The sequence below is a fragment of the Tripterygium wilfordii genome, chromosome 19 (assembly GCF_013401445.1).
Source record: "Tripterygium wilfordii isolate XIE 37 chromosome 19, ASM1340144v1, whole genome shotgun sequence".
Lineage (NCBI taxonomy): Eukaryota > Viridiplantae > Streptophyta > Magnoliopsida > Celastrales > Celastraceae > Tripterygium > Tripterygium wilfordii.
In genome coordinates this window covers 10547031-10564405 of record NC_052250.1, presented here as the reverse complement: position 1 = coordinate 10564405, position 17375 = coordinate 10547031, and the positions used below count along the sequence as shown (strand labels likewise).

The 17375-nt window shown below is 40.9% G+C and overlaps 3 protein-coding genes across 3 annotated transcripts; all 3 read left to right on the top strand.

Annotated features, from left to right (window-relative positions):
- The first annotated feature begins 335 nt into the window (after positions 1-335).
- On the top strand, positions 336-1661 carry LOC119985558 (stemmadenine O-acetyltransferase-like). Its single transcript, XM_038829849.1, has one exon. It carries the CDS (start codon positions 336-338, stop codon positions 1659-1661), a length of 1326 nt encoding a protein of 441 aa, XP_038685777.1.
- A 7739-nt stretch (positions 1662-9400) lies between these two features.
- On the top strand, positions 9401-10237 carry LOC119985557. Its single transcript, XM_038829848.1, has one exon. The coding sequence runs from the start codon at positions 9401-9403 to the stop codon at positions 10235-10237; it is 837 nt and encodes a 278-aa protein (XP_038685776.1).
- A 347-nt stretch (positions 10238-10584) lies between these two features.
- LOC119985556 lies at positions 10585-11736 on the top strand. Its single transcript, XM_038829847.1, has 4 exons — positions 10585-10708; positions 10813-10931; positions 11032-11404; positions 11486-11736. The coding sequence occupies exons 1-4, from the start codon at positions 10585-10587 to the stop codon at positions 11734-11736; spliced, it is 867 nt and encodes a 288-aa protein (XP_038685775.1).
- Positions 11737-17375: the final 5639 nt, after the last annotated feature.

Sequence of the window (17375 nt, the reverse complement as noted above, 5' to 3'; positions counted from 1 at the left end):
AGAGAAAAGTCTCACTCCTATTACAACAACATTTTAATTCATATAAAAAGGGCCTCTAGCACCATTATAAATTTATAACTAAAACACTCTATTGACTTTTTCTGTGGTTCTGCAAAACTAGATCTGGCCCACCATTCACCCACTCACATGTTTTGCAGAAGGAGAGCAGCACCCATTTTTTGACCAAAGACACGCACCCACTCACGTTTTGTGTTCTTGTCCACAAGGAGAGCAGCACCTCTTTCTTGACCACCGACACGCACCCACTCACTTATAAACCAAGAGCCTAATATATATACTTACGTGTCCTCATTCACTCAAAACGAATCACATTCATGGCTTCTACAATGATGAAGGTCTCCAGTACTCGAAGAGAGATCATCAAACCATCCTCTCCTACTCCTCCTAACCTTAAAATTTTCAAACTCTCTCTTCTTGATCAAGTCCAAGTGACAAGCTACGCTCCGGTGGTTTTCTTCTACCCGGCAAACAATGTTCATGTGTTGGAAAACATGTTACCACAACGTATGCAACGTTTGAAGATATCCTTATCGGAAGCACTCACTCAGTACTACCACTTCGCAGGAAAATTTATAGACCAGACCTCTATTGAATGCAATGATCAAGGAGCCGAGTTTGTGGAGGCTCGAGTCAATTGTTCTTTATCCAACGTTCTTCAACAACTAGACATTTCGCAACTTGAGAAACTATTCTCGGTGGATCCTAGAACCTTGGTAACGACCGAGGATTTTTTGGTCACTGTTCAAGCCAATGTATTTGAATGTGGCGGGATGGCAATTGCGATATGCGTTACGCACAAAATTGTGGATGCGGGATCTTATTTTACATTCGTCGAGAAATGGGCTGCCATAGCTCGAGACTCAGACGACGGTGTGCTTCCGGACTTAACCATCGCATCATCTCTTTTTCCTCCACAGGATTGCGTTTTGCCTACTTTCGATTTTCCTAGGGAAAAGTGCGTCGCAAGAAGGTTTGTTTTCAGTCCTTCAAGTATTGAAGCACTCAAAGCAAAATGCGCCAGTACAAACGTGCAACGCCCGACCAGAACAGATGCGGTGGTGGCACTACTTTGGAAATGTCTAATAACAACATCAAGATTGCTCAACGGAAATTCAAGTAATTATTTGTGTACTCGCGCTGTAAACTTGCGGCGGAGATTTTCTCCCCCGTTGCCAAAACATGTAGTTGGCAATCTTTTAGCATCATTGGTGACCCTCATGAAAGTTGAGGACAAAAACGATTTGGAATTGCAATCGATAGTTGCCCTTCTTAGGAAACGGATGCAAGAATTTAAGTTCGAGCAAGGCCAAAATATTTTTGGGGAAACAAATTCAGAGATGATGGATTTGGTAAGTAAAGCGGGCGCACACTACTTTTATGTGACTACGTCGTGTGGAATGTCGGTGTATGAAGCTAATTTCGGGTGGGGAAAGCCAGTATGGATTAATGTCATCAATCTGAATATGTCTAATCTCGTAATCTTAAACGATACGAGAGAGGGAAATGGGATTGAAGCCATAATGTACTTGACTAAAGAAGAGATGGCGGTTTTTGAACGTAACCAAGAACTGCTAGCATTCGTTACTTTAGGTCACAACATATTTGAAGATACCAGCAGAACTAGCACTTCAAGGCTTTGATTATCTATTATTAGGCATCCTGGCCTCTTTTTAAAAAATAAATAAAATTTCTCTTGTTATGTTATAATTGTGCAAATTCTTAATTTTTGGAAAGAATAGAAAAGGAGTTGGGTTCAGGATCATGGCTGGTTCTTTAAACTAAAGATTTTTGAACCTTTTAAGATTGTGGTTTTCTCAATTCTATCGTTACTTCAATTGCATTAAGACATGATTTTATATCGTATTGTCTTTCAAGAACTTGTTTGGTTTATGCCAAATAATTCAACCAATATTATAATTGTGCAATACAATCATTATCCGGAAGAACTTTAAGTCAAATGATTCCTTCTAAATGGTGCAAACAGTTTTTCAATCATTTTCAAACTTGAAAATAAATTAAATAATAGCATCTCAGCCATTTCATGTCACGACAACAAAAAAGGTTGCGGTGCAGCTGTTTTGCACTCACATCCATCATCCCTAATAAAGCCTAGCTAGTTGTTATGTCCGCAAATTATGGGAAGATGCTCTATCAATCGTTGGATATATATATATATATTCACATAAAAATAGGTTGCGGTGCAAATTTGGAAGTGTATGAAATGCAAACTAACAATCACTGCTAAACGCAACAAATTTTAAAGTAAAAACAAGTAATAAAGATGGTTAAAAGATGGTTAAAAGATTCGGTAACATTTAAACAAGATTGTAACCAAAGTAACCAAGATTTTTCTTGAAAACAATTACTCACTTGGGCTCATAACAACTACCAATTTTGCATCAATCATGCACCTGTATTAAGCTATTGATTTTTTTTAGTACAAGTACATATACAATATACGACACACCACCAAATCAAGCCTATAAAAGTACAAGTATCAACAGACCCCATGCAGGAGGCACAAATCAAGTCCACGTAGGGACACAAACCAAGCCTACGCAGGGGCAGACTAAGCTCACACACCTCCTTATAAATATTCAAGAGAAGGTGACACTAGAACTCATGACCTAAAGTCATGGGCATGCAAAATCATTGCCACTCAACTAATGACTCATTTGCAAGCTACTGATATTTAATTCAACCACGTTAAGGTGAGTGTATATGGTGAGTTACAAAGCTGTATTAAGGTGACCTAAGTTGTGTGGTGAAAAACAAATGTTCTACACATCACTAAAAATATTGTAATGTGGTGAGGTAATGTGTAACTTAAAGATTAGATGAACAAAACTGCGTTGAAGTGAGTTCAATTGGTAATTACTATTTTGTCTGAGTCTAATGTAACTTATAACATTCTTTTGAATATTTTTATAATTTATAATGAATTAGTATATTAACATTTTAAATTATTGTTGTCGTCAATATCACCCGTATTTCTTAAAGAATAATGCTTGAGATCCCCAAAAAATGATTCCCAAAAGACCCTCATTTAATATGGAGTGTTGGATGTGAAGTGGGACCTACATGTGTGTTTTTAATCAATGGTTATTTTAATGCAACATAGATTTGGGGGACTTTTGAGAGTGATATTTTGGGGGTCTCTAACATTGTACTTTCTTAAATATTAATACAAATATATTTATTTATGTAAAAATATGAAATTACAAAGTCTACCTATGAAATTGCAAGAACTACCTGAAATGTTTCATTAATTGTAAAAGAAACCACACACTTCCAATATTCCTCACGCGACTCCTCTCTCCCAACTGAGGAACGCACATGGCCACCACCTTTCTCCGTCGTCTGACAACCTATCAAATCAAAGACCCGACCTCCATCAATCATTTTCTACCATCAACAGCCACAAAAACCTACTTGTTTCGCCAGAATCACATTGCAAAGCAGGGTGTCCACGTGAAAAAGAGGTTTGATCCGTCTATCGCAGGTCACCCCACCGCACGATACCACTTCATAAAGGTTGCCCAGCTCGAGTTCTACATATCAATAATAAACAAACATGTTGAGGGCAATATGGTAAAAAGCCTGTGTTTTTGTTGACGTTGATCTGCGTTGCGCAAACCGCATTTCAATCTAAAGCCCTCCCAATTGCTTCTAGCTCTAACTCACAGAGGTGCGATGTCACCCCCATGCACTATACCCTCAAACGGTTTTCTTGCCAACATAGCGAGAAATGGCCATAATGAGGTGAGTTTTGGTAGTGCAAAATACACTGGTAGACACACCCATATCAGACTCGAGTACCTGGTGGTTAGGATCTAAACCTAACTATTCGAACTCTTAATCGACTGTGATATTCCCAAAATAGCCCTAATAAGCGGAGAAGGCCATGTGGCAGAACAAGTGCCAGCTAGCCTTAGTTGGTAGAAGAATCGAAGGGTACACCGAAGTGTTCACCTCAGTACAAAAAGGAAGAAGGCACTTCGGTCTATAAATCGAAGACCTCGTCTCGGTATATAACAGAAAGGGGTACTTCGGCACCCAATTGCAGAAGCGAAGATATACAAGGATCGGCCGGAGAAGTGTCCTCATAGGACGCCAATTCTCAAGAGAGTTCTACTCCCCTTTGGAGAGGGATACGGATGAAATTTACCATCCGAGAAACCTTTTGAAAAACCAAAGAGAGAGAGTCTGACTCCTACTACAACTCAAACATTTCAAACTCATATAAAAGGGGAACCTCTGCCCTCAGATATGTTCTCTAACTGTTGCACTCTAAAATACTTACTGAGCAAGAGGTAATGCTCGAAGCAACGAGCCATCCTCCCAAGTTTAGGACTGTACTGACTTGAGTGTCGGAGAGATCCCCTCGAGTACACCCTCGGGGCCCTACTGAAGCTTACGTTTGCTTCTTGTGCAGGAAGGAAGGAAGAGATCACGTACCGACAAAGGAGAACTCAGTTATTCCAGCTCAGTCTAACTTGGCTGATTTGCCTAAGGAATAACGTCACCTCTACTTCTGAAACAAGCCGCCAAATTATAGACCCCGATGACCCCAACCAGGAATAGGGGGACCACCCCCCTCCTGGGGAAGTTGGACACCAAGGGGAATGAGCTGGAAGAACCGAGTTGCTGAACCCATAGGCTAGGCAGCCCAAAGTACCTTGCACTCAGACGCAACTTCAGCAACTATCTCAATAGGTACAAATGTTGACAGAATTGATCTTGAATCAACAGTCACGGACTAATCAAGCGGCGGGTAGACATGAAGTACCCTCACCGAATCAGGGAGTTCAGAATAATGAGGAGGTGCAAAGTTCACACTCTGGAAGCTCTAAGGAATTAACACAAAAGGTAACCAAGAAGGTACCATTAGAGAAAGTACTAAAAGGAGGACAACCTATAATGAAGATGTAGGTCGTCACCTGGACTAGATGAACAAAAAGATTGCCGCTCTACAAGGGGGACCCCAATGGAGGGAGTATGGGATAGTACGCTTACTCCCTTAGCACCCGAAAGTTTGGAAGCTGAAATGCCCCGTCACATCATTGTTCCAAAACTGGAGAAGTATGAAGGGTTGACCGAACCATGTGACCACATACAGGGTTTCAAGTCAATGATGGAGTGTCGGGGGGCAAGTGCCATAATAATGTGTAAGATCTTCCCTTCAACTCTATTTGGGCCAGTAAGAACTTGGTTCAATCAGCTACCAAGACATACTGTGACCTGCTTTGGAGACCTATCAGAAAAGCTCGAGCGTCACTTCTCCGCTGCACAAAGAACGACGAAGACTAGTCTAGACTTGATGAACCTAGATCACGAGTCTGGAGAGTCACTTCGGTCGTTCCTTGCAAGGTTCAATTGAGCATGCCTTGAGATCCCATATGTCTAGGTAGAAGTAGTCATTTCAACACTAGTAAGAACTGTAAGGAATGAAGCATATGTACACTTATTAACCAAGAAACGCCTAAAGACTCTGGCAGAACTCTATGCAAGGGGAGATAAGTTCATGCAATCAGAAGACGTGATAAAGATCTCCCAGTTCTCTACTTCCTCGGCCCGTGCCAAGAAAGGCTCGAGCGGCCCAGGAAGAACTGAGAGAGATCTACCTCTACCAAACAAGAAGCAAGAAAGAACTGAAGTAAGAAGTGATAGGAGAAGAGAAGAACAATCTAGTAAGAAGACTGACCAGGGTCCAATCCCGCGATATAGTTCTTACACTCCACTAAACAATTCATTGCATAATATCCTCCTAGAGGTGGGAAACAGGGATAAAGTGAAGTGGCCTAAGAAAATGAGAGCCCCGACTGCAAAACGTACTTCAGATAAATATTGTCTATTCCATAAAGACCATGGTCACGACACTGAAGATTGTAGACACCTAAAGGATGAGATTGAAAGTCTAATTAGATGAGGTTATCTAAGGCAGTTCATTTCGAACAAAGAAGAGAAGAGGAGGAGAACTGATGGTGATGATAGGGATGAAGATCGAAGCAGGCGAGAAGAAGGGATAAGTCTCCTCGTCACCAGAAGGGGACTGCTGGAATGATCGGAGTAATCGTGGGAGGTTTGGCGGCAGGAGGAGAAAGCTCCTCAGCAAGAAGGGCTTATGCCTGGATTAATGAAGTGGGGAAAGAAAGAAAAAAGACAAGAAGGGATGAAGAGAAAATAACCTTCACAGAACGAGATGCAGAAGATATCCAAAACCTGCATGATGACGCCCTGGTAGTAGACGCTGTCATCGCTAACTTCACAGTAAAGAAGGTTTTAGTGGACAATGGTAGTGCGGTTGATATTTTGTTCTACCATACTTTCAAGAAGATAGATATCTCAGAGGACAAATTGAAAAGCTTCTCGGTTCCTCTATATGGATTTGTCGAGGAATCCATAATACCCAAGGGAGTCATATTCTTGCCAGTTACACTTGCTAGTTACACTGGGAACCTACCCATGAACAGTTATGCATATGATTGATCTTCTGGTGATGGATATGCAATCCCCTTACAACGCCATAATTGACAGACCTTTGTTACACAAGCTTCGGGCAGCGGTCTCTACTTACCACCTCAAAATGAAGTTCCTAACACCTAATGGGGTAGGAGAAGTGAAAGGGGACCAGAAGTTAGCTCGAATGATGTACTATACTGATTTGAAGGATAAAAAGAAGACCCCCATCTCAGTTGGAAGCCTAGATGTTCGGGAAGAGGAAAAGATACAGAAGCCAACACAGGCTGGAGCACTTCTTCCTATAACTATGGAAGAAGGAACCGAAAAGAAGCTATTTCTTTTGTCTCAGTTAAATAAAGAGTTAGTTGAAGAGGTAACCAAGCTCCTCCTTTCTAACATTAAAAACTTTGCATGGAGTGCACACGAGATGTCGGTGATTAGCAGGGAAGTTATCTCCCACAGTTTGAGCATCATATAGGGGACTAAACCGGTGAAGCAGAAGAAATGTAACTTCGCCCCAAAGAGACAAATTGCCATCAGGGAAGAAGTGGGGAAGCTAATTGAGGCTGACTTCATCCAAGAGGTTCAGTACCCAGATTGGTTGGCCAACATGGTCAAGGTGAAGAAAGCGAATGGGAAGTGGCGTATGTGTGTTGATTTCACAGATCTGAACAAGGCCTGTCCCAAAGACAGTTATCCTCTTCCCAAGATTGATCAATTGGTGGATGCAACTTCGGGCCAAGAACTCCTTAGCTTCTTGGATGCTTATTCAGGGTACCACCAAATTAAGATAAACCCAAGAGATGAGGAGAGTACCTCATTCATAACTTCAAAAGGGACATATTGCTACAAAGTTATGCCCTTCGGACTTAAGAATGCAGGAGCCACTTATCAGAGGTTGGTAAACCATGTCTTTGTTTATCAGATAGGGAAAATAGTGGAAGCATATGTGGACGACATGGTCGTAAAGAGTAGATGGGCTGAAGTTCATCCTTCAGATCTTCAAAAAGTGTTTAACACTTTAGCTAAGTTTCAAATGAAGCTGAACCCAGACAAATGTGCCTTTGGAGTAAGCTCGGGGAAAATCCTTGATTTTCTTGTCACCAATAGAGGAATTGAAGCGAATCCGGAGAAGGCAGAAGCCAAACATCAAATGGAGTCCCCAAAGTCTCCGAAGGAGGTTCAGAGATTATGGGAAGAGCAGCAGCGCTTGGGAGATTTCTTGCTCGATCAGGAGATAGATGTAGACCCTTCTTTAGGGCCTTAAAAAAGGTCAAGGAACGTCAATGGACTGAAGAGTGTCAGAAGGCATTTGAAGACTTGAATAATTACCTTGGACACCCTCCACTACTAACATGTTCGAAAGATGAGGAAGTACTGTACCTATACCTTGCTACGACAGATCACGTAGTAAGTGCAGTCCTTATCAGAGAGGAGGATCAAGTGCAGAAGTCAATATACTATATTAGTAAGGTCATGGTTGATGCGAAAATCCGCTATATAGAAGTAGATAAGTTTGCCTTAGCCTTGGTAAACGCTGCTCAAAAGCTAAGACCATACTTTCAAGCATTTACGGTAGTAGTACTCATTGACCAGCCATTGAAAAACATACTCCAGAGGCCAGGCACATCAGAGAGGCTGATAAAGTGGTCAATAGCAGTGTTTTCAAAGGCGTTTTCGCCTTGCGCTTTAAGGCGCGTTTTAGGGCTTTTTAGGTCAAAAACGTATTAAAACGTATGAATAAAACGTTGTTAACTAAACGTACGCCTTTCTCCACAAAACGCAAGGTAAAACGTTGAAGCGTGAAGCGCATGAGGCGTGCGTTTACCAAGAAATCCAACCAAACTACATCGTTTACCCAGAAATCCAACTAAAAACAGAGGCAAAACGCTCTGTCGAAGCTCGAAATTAGGTTTCATCGACTCACCAACTATTGTCGAAGACCATCTACTGCTATCTGCTATCGAAGACCATCGGCGGCTGCTGTCTGTGACTCCATCGACACATCGACTGCTGTCTACGACTCCATCGGCTGCTGTCTGCTCCTCCACCCTGACGATTTGCTACCCCAGGTGAGTTGTGATGTTCTGTTTCATTTTCTTCTGTTTATTTCGATTCTGCTTTTCTGCTTGATTTGGCTCTGTCAATATGCTTTTCTGTAATTCTGCTTGATGCCACTCTGTGAATATGCTTTTCTGCTTGATTCTCACTGCTATTAATCTGTGAATTTGTCTTTCTTGATCTGATATTAATCTGGTAATTAGTTTGTTCATTTGTTGACTCTGTTGGTGATTTAGAAGTTAGGAGACTTAGGACAACTGGACAAGTGAGTTTTTTACAGTGTATTGTAGACTTGTAGTATACTAGTATTAAACTATTAATGTTATTGTAATGTACAAGACTTCAAGTGAGTTTCAATTGTTTAATTTGTTGCTATTTAGTATTTAGTATTTAGTGTGTTTAATACTTAATTAGTGTCTGATTCTGAGTAGTGATTAATGATTATTATTTATTACTTTCTTGATTTGTGAAGGGATATCTAAATGGGTGATAAAAGAGATCCAAAGAAAGACTTTGCTTGGGATTTTGTAAAGCAAGTGGATGGTTTCTGTAATCACATATGTAGTGGGACTGTTACTTGTTTGAAGAATCATATAGCAAGCACTCACAAAGGAATTTCTCCTTGCAAAAGTGCTTCCGATGATGTTAAGTTGAAATGTCAAGTTGCTTTGCAGAAATTGAAAGACAATAGGCATATGCAAAATGAGATGCTACATGAGATTAGGATGGCTAGGAGTGGGAGTGGGAGTGGGAGTGGGAGTGGGGGTGGGGTGGGGGTGCGAGTGAGAGTGTTTCGCAAACTCAAACTATTGGTGCACGTGTTCCACAAGGACCACAACCTAGGGTGAGGGGGCCTATGGATGCTTTCACAATTTCAGAGCCAAAGCAAAGTACACTCAATTCTCAATGGAAAAAAGAAGAAAGGAAGGAGGTTTGCAGGAAAATTGCAAGGTTTTGTTTTTCCAAGGCATTGCCTTTTAACGTTGTCAATGATCCTTATTGGGTACCTATGTTTGAGAGTGTTGCTAACTTTGGCCCTGGGTTTAAGCCACCTTCAATGCATGAGATGAGGACATGGTTGCTAAAAGAAGAGGTCGAGGATATAAACAAGCTTAAGGAGCAACATATGAAGGCATGTGAAAAATATGGGTGCTCTATAATGTCTGATGGTTGGTCGAATGGGAAAAATAGATGTTTAATCAATTTTCTCGTGAACAGCCCAGCTGGGACTTGGTTTTTGAAATCAGTGGATGCTTCTGATTCTATTAAGAGTGGAGATTTGATGTTTAGATTACTTGATCAAGTTGTTGAGGAAGTTGGTGAAGATAATGTTGTGCAAATTCTTACTGATAATGATAGCAATTATGTGTATGCTGGAAAGAAGCTTATGGAGAAGAGAGTGACGTTATACTGGACCCCTTGTGCTACTCATTGTATTGATTTGATGTTGGAGGACATTTCAAAGATAAAGGTGTTTGAGAAGACAATTAAGAGTGCGAAGAATGTTGTCAAATATATTTATGGACATTCTTGGGTGTTAGCATTGATGAGGTTTCATACAAAAAATCAAGAAATCATTCGTCCAGCAGTAACTCGATTTGCCACCTCATTTCTTACTCTACAGAGCTTGTATAAGCAAAAACAACCTTTAATGACTTTGTTCTCTTCAGAGAAGTGGGCTTCTAGTACTTAGGCAAAGAAACCAGATGGTATGAGGGCTTGTGCAATTGTATTGCATGATGGGTCCTTGTGGGGTAACATTGCTTATTGTATTAAGAGTGTTGGCCCACTAGTTAGTGTTTTGAGAGAGGTTGATTCAGAGTAGAGACCTGCCGTGGGTTATATTTATGAATTGATGGATACAGCAAAGGAGAAAATTCAAATAGGTTGTGGAGGAAACAAAAGGAAATATGATCCAATCTGGAAGAGAATTGATGCAAGGTGGACTCCCCAACGGCTAGATATTACCTTAACCCATCATTACGATATGATGTTAAATTCTCTAATGTTGAGGAAGTGAGACAAGGGTTAACTGAATGCATGGAAAGGATGTTGCCATATGAAGATCGCTTGAAAGCGAATGTCCAACTGGATTTATATGACCATGCTAGGGGAAATTTTGGACTCAGAGTGGCCATTGATACAAGGAAGTTGCGCTCTCCAGGTATTTTTTTTAAAAAATTCATTCATTATTTTAACTTTTAAGCCTTTAGCCTTTTAAGTTTTAACATTACATAAATATCTTATTCTTTTCTTATTTTTCCTTAGCTGATTGGTGGGAGCGTTTTGGTGGAAAAACACCTGAATTACAAAGCTTTGCTATTTGTGTGCTTAGCCTCACTTGCAGCGTATCAGGTTGTGAGAGAAATTGGAGTACTTTTGAAGCGGTCAAATTCTTATCTTTATCTTTAAATTCTTAATTTATTAATATAAATTGTTATATTACATTATTACTAAATTTATATAATTTATACATGTATACATTAGATCCATATAAAAAAGAGGAATAGGCTTGATCATCAAAGGTTAAATGCCCTAGTATATGTTATGTACAACACTAGGCTGCGTGAGCGAAGCATCAGAAGAAAGCTAAATATTGACCCAATTCTTGTGGAGGAAATTGAATCTGATGATGAGTGGATAGCAGAAAAAGAAGATCATGTCCTTCCAGTAGACACTAGTTGGATTGATGATGAACAATTGTTCAATGTGGATGCTATTAGGAGTCTCTCTGTTGCTGCTACTGTTATTTCTGGTGAGGAATCTTCAAATCCTCCACCATCTATTAGGAGAGAGTCGAGGGACACTGTTGCTGCTCAGCCTGCTCGTGATGAATCGTCTACTGCAACGAGAAATTCAGGTAGGTTAAAAATCTAAAAAAAACAATTAAACACAATTTATAATTTGCATACCTTTTAATTCAATTTCTTTTAATTCTTAGGTGGAAATGGAGATGATAGACGCAAAAATGAAGCACCAAGAGTGGTACTTGTTGAAGAAGATTATGGGAATGATGTGCTTGCACCAAGCACAAACATGGATAATGTGTTTATTTTTCCAAATGATGGACTTGGTGTTGACTCTCTTGGTGATGGGAGTGGCAATGCCTCCAATCCTAATATTGATGATGATGATGATGAATTTATGGATGAAGAGAATGATGATGATTTGGATGAGAATTACCACTTTTAAGTTTTAATTATTTGTTATATGAAATTATGAATTATGAAATATGAAGTGAACTTTGAAATATGTAATCTTTAAGACTTGAATTAAGATTTCTGCTTCTAGTATGAAAATGACTTCTTATTATTTCATTCTTTTTTTTTATTATATTTAAATATTTTTAATGTATAAAATTTTTTTCCCGAAAAACCCACGCCTCAACGCATCAAGGCTTATGCCTTGCCTTGAAGAGACGATAACGCCTCGCCTTGCGTTTTCGCCTTTGAAAACATTGGTCAATAGAGCTAAGTGAGTTTGACATCCAGTACAAGCCAAGGCAGGCAATTAAGGCTCAAGCCTTGGCAAATTTTGTAGTAGAATGCCTCCGATCGAACCAAATAATGCCGGCCGAAGAGGACTGTTCTGGAGGGAAGTGGAGCAGGAGTACTCCTATTCGGCCCGGGGGCAGTACTAGCATGATTGAGATTGGCTACTGAACTTGAAGTCAAAAATTTATTGATCAACAGTGACTCCCAGCTAGTGACTGAACAAATGAAGGGAGATTATGAGGCGAGAGGATAAAAAATGATCAAATACTTGGCTGCCGTAAGGAAACAATCGGCTAAGATTCCCAAGGTAGAGATTAATCGAATACCTAGGGAAGAAAATGAGAAGGCAGATATGCTGGCCAGATTGGCCTCAGCTTGTTCTGTGAAAGAACCTACTTCAGTCAGAATAGAAGTACTTCCTCAACCAAGTATTTCGGCTGCACTAGAAGTGGCCGAAGTAAATGCTGAACCATGTTGGAAAGATTCAATCAGAGACTTCTTAAAAAGTGGAAAAATCCCTGAAGATGGAAATGAAGCAAGAAGTATACAAAAAAGGGCAGCGAGGTATACTTTGATTGATGGAGAATGATACAGGAGATCCTTCACACTCCCCTATTTGTGATGTTTGGCACCAAGGGAAGCTGATTATGCACTACGGGAAGTACATGAAGGAATTTGTGGGAGCCACATAGGAGGATGTACATTGAGTTATCAGGTATTACGTTGTGGATACTACTGGCCTACGATGATGGCAGATGCCAAGAAGTTGGTTAAAAAATGTGATAAGTGTCAGAGGCATTCCAACGTACCCCACATTCCTCATAGTTAGATGGTGCCCATCCAGAGCCCCTGGCCATTTGCTCAGTAAGGGCTCGACCTTCTTGGTCCTTTTCCTCCCCCATCGGGTCAAAGGACATTTTTGATCGTGGTTGTGGACTACTTCACAAAGTGGGTAGAAGTTGAGCCACGCGCAACTATTTCTGAGAATAAGGTAATAGACTTCATCTAGAGAACCATTGTCTATAGATATGGGATACCAAGGGCTTTTGTTGTTGACAACAATAGATAATTAGTCGGAGGAAAGATGAAGAAGCTATGTGAAGACTTGGGGGTTGATCTCAGAGTCACTTTGGTAAGTCACCCACAAGATAATGGGCAAGTCGAAGTGACAAACCGAGTGATCCTACAAGGTTTGAAGACAAGGCTGGATACTGCCAAGGGAAGAAGGGTAGAAGAACTGTCGAGTGTGCTATGGTCCTACCGAACCACAACACGAACTTCTACCGGAGAAACACCATTTTCCCTTGCATTTGGCTCCGAATCAGTCATACCGGTAGAGATCGGAATTCCAGCTACCAGGATCATTAACTTCAATATCCCAGAGAATAATAAGGCACTTTTGAACAATCTAGACCTTGTTGCAGAAGTTAGAGAAGAGGATTGAATCAGAACTGCTGCGTATAAATAGAGGACGACCTGATATTACAACCGAAGGGTCAAAGAAAGGAGGTTCAACCGAGGGGACCTCGTCCTAAGGAAAAAAGAAGTAGCTGGAAAGCACCCCGGGAAGCTTGGAGAGACATGGGATGGACCTTTCAAAGTAATTGAAGCATTCAAGGAGGGGACTTATCGTATTGTAGACCCGGAGAACCCTGGGAAGGAGATGCATCCTTGGAATGCTGACAACTTATGTAGATATTTCATCTAAATTAACAATGTTTATTACAATGATTGTTTACTTTTTCATTAGTTCAATAAAATTCTAAAGTTGTCTCAAGAATCCTCCAAAATAAGGCCACTTCGTCCCAAATACTTAGAAAAATTTCTAAGTCTCAAAATTAGGCCGCTTCAGCCCCATTAGACTCTTCGATCCAATAAGGCCCCTTCGGTCCAAATACTTAGAAAAAATTTTAAGTCTCAAAATTAGACCGCTTCGGTCCCATTAGACCCTTCGGTCCAATAAGGCCACTTCGGCCCAAATACTTAGAAAAATTTCTAAGTTTTAAATTTTATACTTTGGCCTTAAAGTGTACTTCATCCGAAGCCAACCTTTCAGCTATGAAAAGGTACTTCACCCGTGAAGTACACTTTGGCTATGGAAGGTTCTTCAGCAAAAGATGCTACTTCGACCAAAGAAATAACTTTAGGCAATGAAGTACACTTCGACCACTCACAAAAAATTTACAAATCAAAGTGGAAAGAATTGAACATGAAAAGAGAAATATCATTACAAAATGATACTAAATCATTCATACATGAGACGATATGTCAAAAAAAGAGAGAAAAAAAGAAAAGGAGTTAAACATATTCAGTTGAAGGGGGCAGTTCAATCTCTGAAGGCTCATACAGGTTAGCTTCAGGCTAGATATGTTCAGAAAGATCTAAAGGAGGAACATCCTCTGGAGTGAAGGGACGAACTTCACCTTGCTCAGTTAATCGGAGGGGAGAACCGCCTTCAGTATGGATGGTATGATGAGGATCTTCGTCAGATGCAATTATGGTAAGGTTAACTGAAGGGGTTCATCCTCATCATCAAAATCACCTTCAGAATCATCCTCCTCCTCAGTACGGTGAGTTAGTTCCTCTATTTTGGCGAGTTCAGCATATATCTCCTCCTTAGATTCCTCTAAACCATCCTTCCCGATCAAAACCGAGCAAAGCTTGTCAAGAATACTGGGGTCTTGTCCTACGTCAATCAAAGCCCTTCTGGCCATCTTGAAGGCATCTCGACTACTGAAGTATCCTTCTTGATGTAGATTCAATTTAAACTCCTCTGAAGCTTTGAAGTCCTGAACCCCCAGGGCTTTGTCTTCGGCAATCACTTTCACCCATTCAACTTCAGCAGCTTGTGAAAGCTTAGTGACCTAAGCTTCCAGCCTTGATTTCTCTTTACGGTACTTCAGCTCTTTGGCATTAGCAGCGTTTAGGGCTTTGGTTCTTTCAGTTAGTTCGGCCTGAAATGTCTCTAGCTCGACTTCGCCTTTGCTTTTGCCAAGGCAGCTGTTTCAACCCGCTCAATTACCGTTGTTTCGTTGTGAGCCATGTTTGCAATGCCTCCAAACAATATGGCAAGAACAGAAATGACCTACACAGGTAAGAATGTGGACTTCACTATTCTAGGAATAATATCATTCATAAGAATGGTCCAAGTAAAAATGGTGGAATCGAAGTTAAGTGAAATTTAATATACCTTCATAGCTGCAACGTTCAGATCAGACACTTTCTCTAATAAAGCAAGAGCCTCATATCGGCTAAAGTCAGTAGGAGTCGGAGCCTTCGTAACCATCCTACCCGTGATAGTTGGGTTATTGGCAGAATCACTCACCAGAACATCTCAGTTTGGTGTATGAATGGTGAGGTCTTCAAAGTTCATCCTTCGGGGAGGTTGGGTCACTGGAAGAGGGACGTAAGCAAAATCTGGAGTTCAGGAGGGGTTTGAGCCTAGTTGAGTCACCTTGACCGAACTACGAACAGTTGTAGGAGCGTTAAGTACATCTGCTACAGCCGAAGTCTCTCATGTTGTATTTTTTCGGGAACGCTTCGGATTCGATTTTGGTTTCTTTCGATTTCCCTTACCAATGCCATGCTTCTTGCCTTTAGAAGCCCCAGCGCTGAACATGTTCACATTATCTTCCATGCTCGCCATATCTACAAAAGAAGTTGTTGAACTTAGTCAGTAAGGTAGTAACAGAAAGAAAAGGAATTTTTTCTAATCTAAATAAATTTATCAAAGCACACCTTTCAGAAGAATGACCGAAGAGTAGGTGTACACAGAGTCAATCTTACTAAAAGATAGGTTGATCGAAGGGTTGGGAGGAAGGTAGGACTTTAATCGGTCCAATAAATCTCTATCGGTCTCATGCCTAAGTTCGCGAGGGTTATTGAAATGAAATACATGTGGAATGCCGACCTTAGTTTAAAAAGGGAGGTGTTCCCCAAGTTGAAGGGGTGCCTTCACAAAGAAGTAGCCCTTCTTCCAATCCTTGATAGAAGCCTGATAAGGAGGAGCTTCAATGGGTGGCCGAAATTGGAAGTAGTATAGTCTGGCCTCCCTGCCATGGCAACTTAATCTAAGAACGTGTTGTATGATAAAAGAATTGAAGGGTATTGTATATTTGGCACAAAGATTAACAACGGTATTAAGGAAGTGCCAAGAGTTGGGGTTAGAAGAGTTGGACAAATATTGAAGATACAGAAAAAGCTGGTTAGTGCAGAAGGGTATGGAATTCTTGCATCATATTTTAAAGAGTGTAAAGAAATGGCAAACTCTCCTTCCTTAGGATAAAGAGGGTGTTCATCTGAAGGTATGTGTTGACAGGGCCAAGGAATACCGTACTCTCTCTTTATATTGGTCACACCGTGGTCATCTAGGCCTGAACCAGACAAACAGGTCGGTTCAGTATCATCCTCATCTCCCCCCTCTTGTAGGTTAGGGGAACCTCACTTGGATCAGTAATTTTGGGATATGTTGACCGAAGTACCGAAGCCTCACTGAGATCCGTATTGGGAGAGTCAATTATGTTCACTTCAGAGTCGGATGCAGTCCGCTCACTCGAAGTGAAGGAAGAAGATTTTTCCCCTGGAGAGGAAGATGAAGTAGAAGAGCTCGAGGACATAACTTTAAAAGAATAAGGAAGTAGGGACTAACCTGATGGAAATTGAAAGAACTGGTAAGAAGTATGTTCGGTTGAAAGAAGGAAGGCTTCGGTCGGTCAATCAGGCGGGACACTCTCAATAGTGAAATAGACAAGTGAAGTTGAAGAGAACAGTAGATCACCTATTTACATGAAATGAAAGATCGATCTAACAGTCCCAAAGTTGTAGCGCTTCGCATCCTTCGATCTCGACAGCAAAGATGAACCGACATTTAACATTATTATAGTCATACCTAGTTCATCATTAAAGTGCCTCGATATGAGTGTGGGGGGCAACTGATATTCCCAAAATAGCCCTAATAAGCAGAGAAGGCCATGTGGCAGAACAAGTGCCAGCTAGGCCTGGTTGGTAGAAGAACCTAAGGGTACACTTCAATTCTTAACCGAAGTGTTCACCTCGGTACAAAAAGGAAGAAGGCACTTCGGTGTATGAACCGAAGACCTCGTCTCGGTATATAACAGAAGAGGGTACTTCGGCATCCGCACTATAGAAGCGAAGATATACAAGGTTCAGCCAAAGAAGTGTCCTCATAGGACACCAATCCTCAAGAGAGTTCTACTCCCCTTTGGAGAGGGATACGGATGGAATTTACCGTCCGAGAAACCCTCTAGAAAACCAATAAGAGAGAGTCTGACTCCTACTACAACTCAAACACTTCAAACTCATATAAAAGGGGAACCT

Bases quoted from the DNA above. Each gene is read 5' to 3' on its own strand.
- LOC119985556 (XM_038829847.1), top strand. From the start codon at position 10,585: ATGGAAAGGATGTTGCCATATGAAGATCGCTTGAAAGCGAATGTCCAA. The intron at 10,709-10,812 runs GTATTTTTTTTA...ATTTTTCCTTAG, and splicing joins AAGGAAGTTGCGCTCTCCAG to CTGATTGGTGGGAGCGTTTT. The intron at 11,405-11,485 runs GTAGGTTAAAAA...TTTAATTCTTAG, and splicing joins TACTGCAACGAGAAATTCAG to GTGGAAATGGAGATGATAGA.
- LOC119985558 (XM_038829849.1), top strand. From the start codon at position 336: ATGGCTTCTACAATGATGAAGGTCTCCAGTACTCGAAGAGAGATCATC.
- LOC119985557 (XM_038829848.1), top strand. From the start codon at position 9,401: ATGGATGCTTTCACAATTTCAGAGCCAAAGCAAAGTACACTCAATTCT.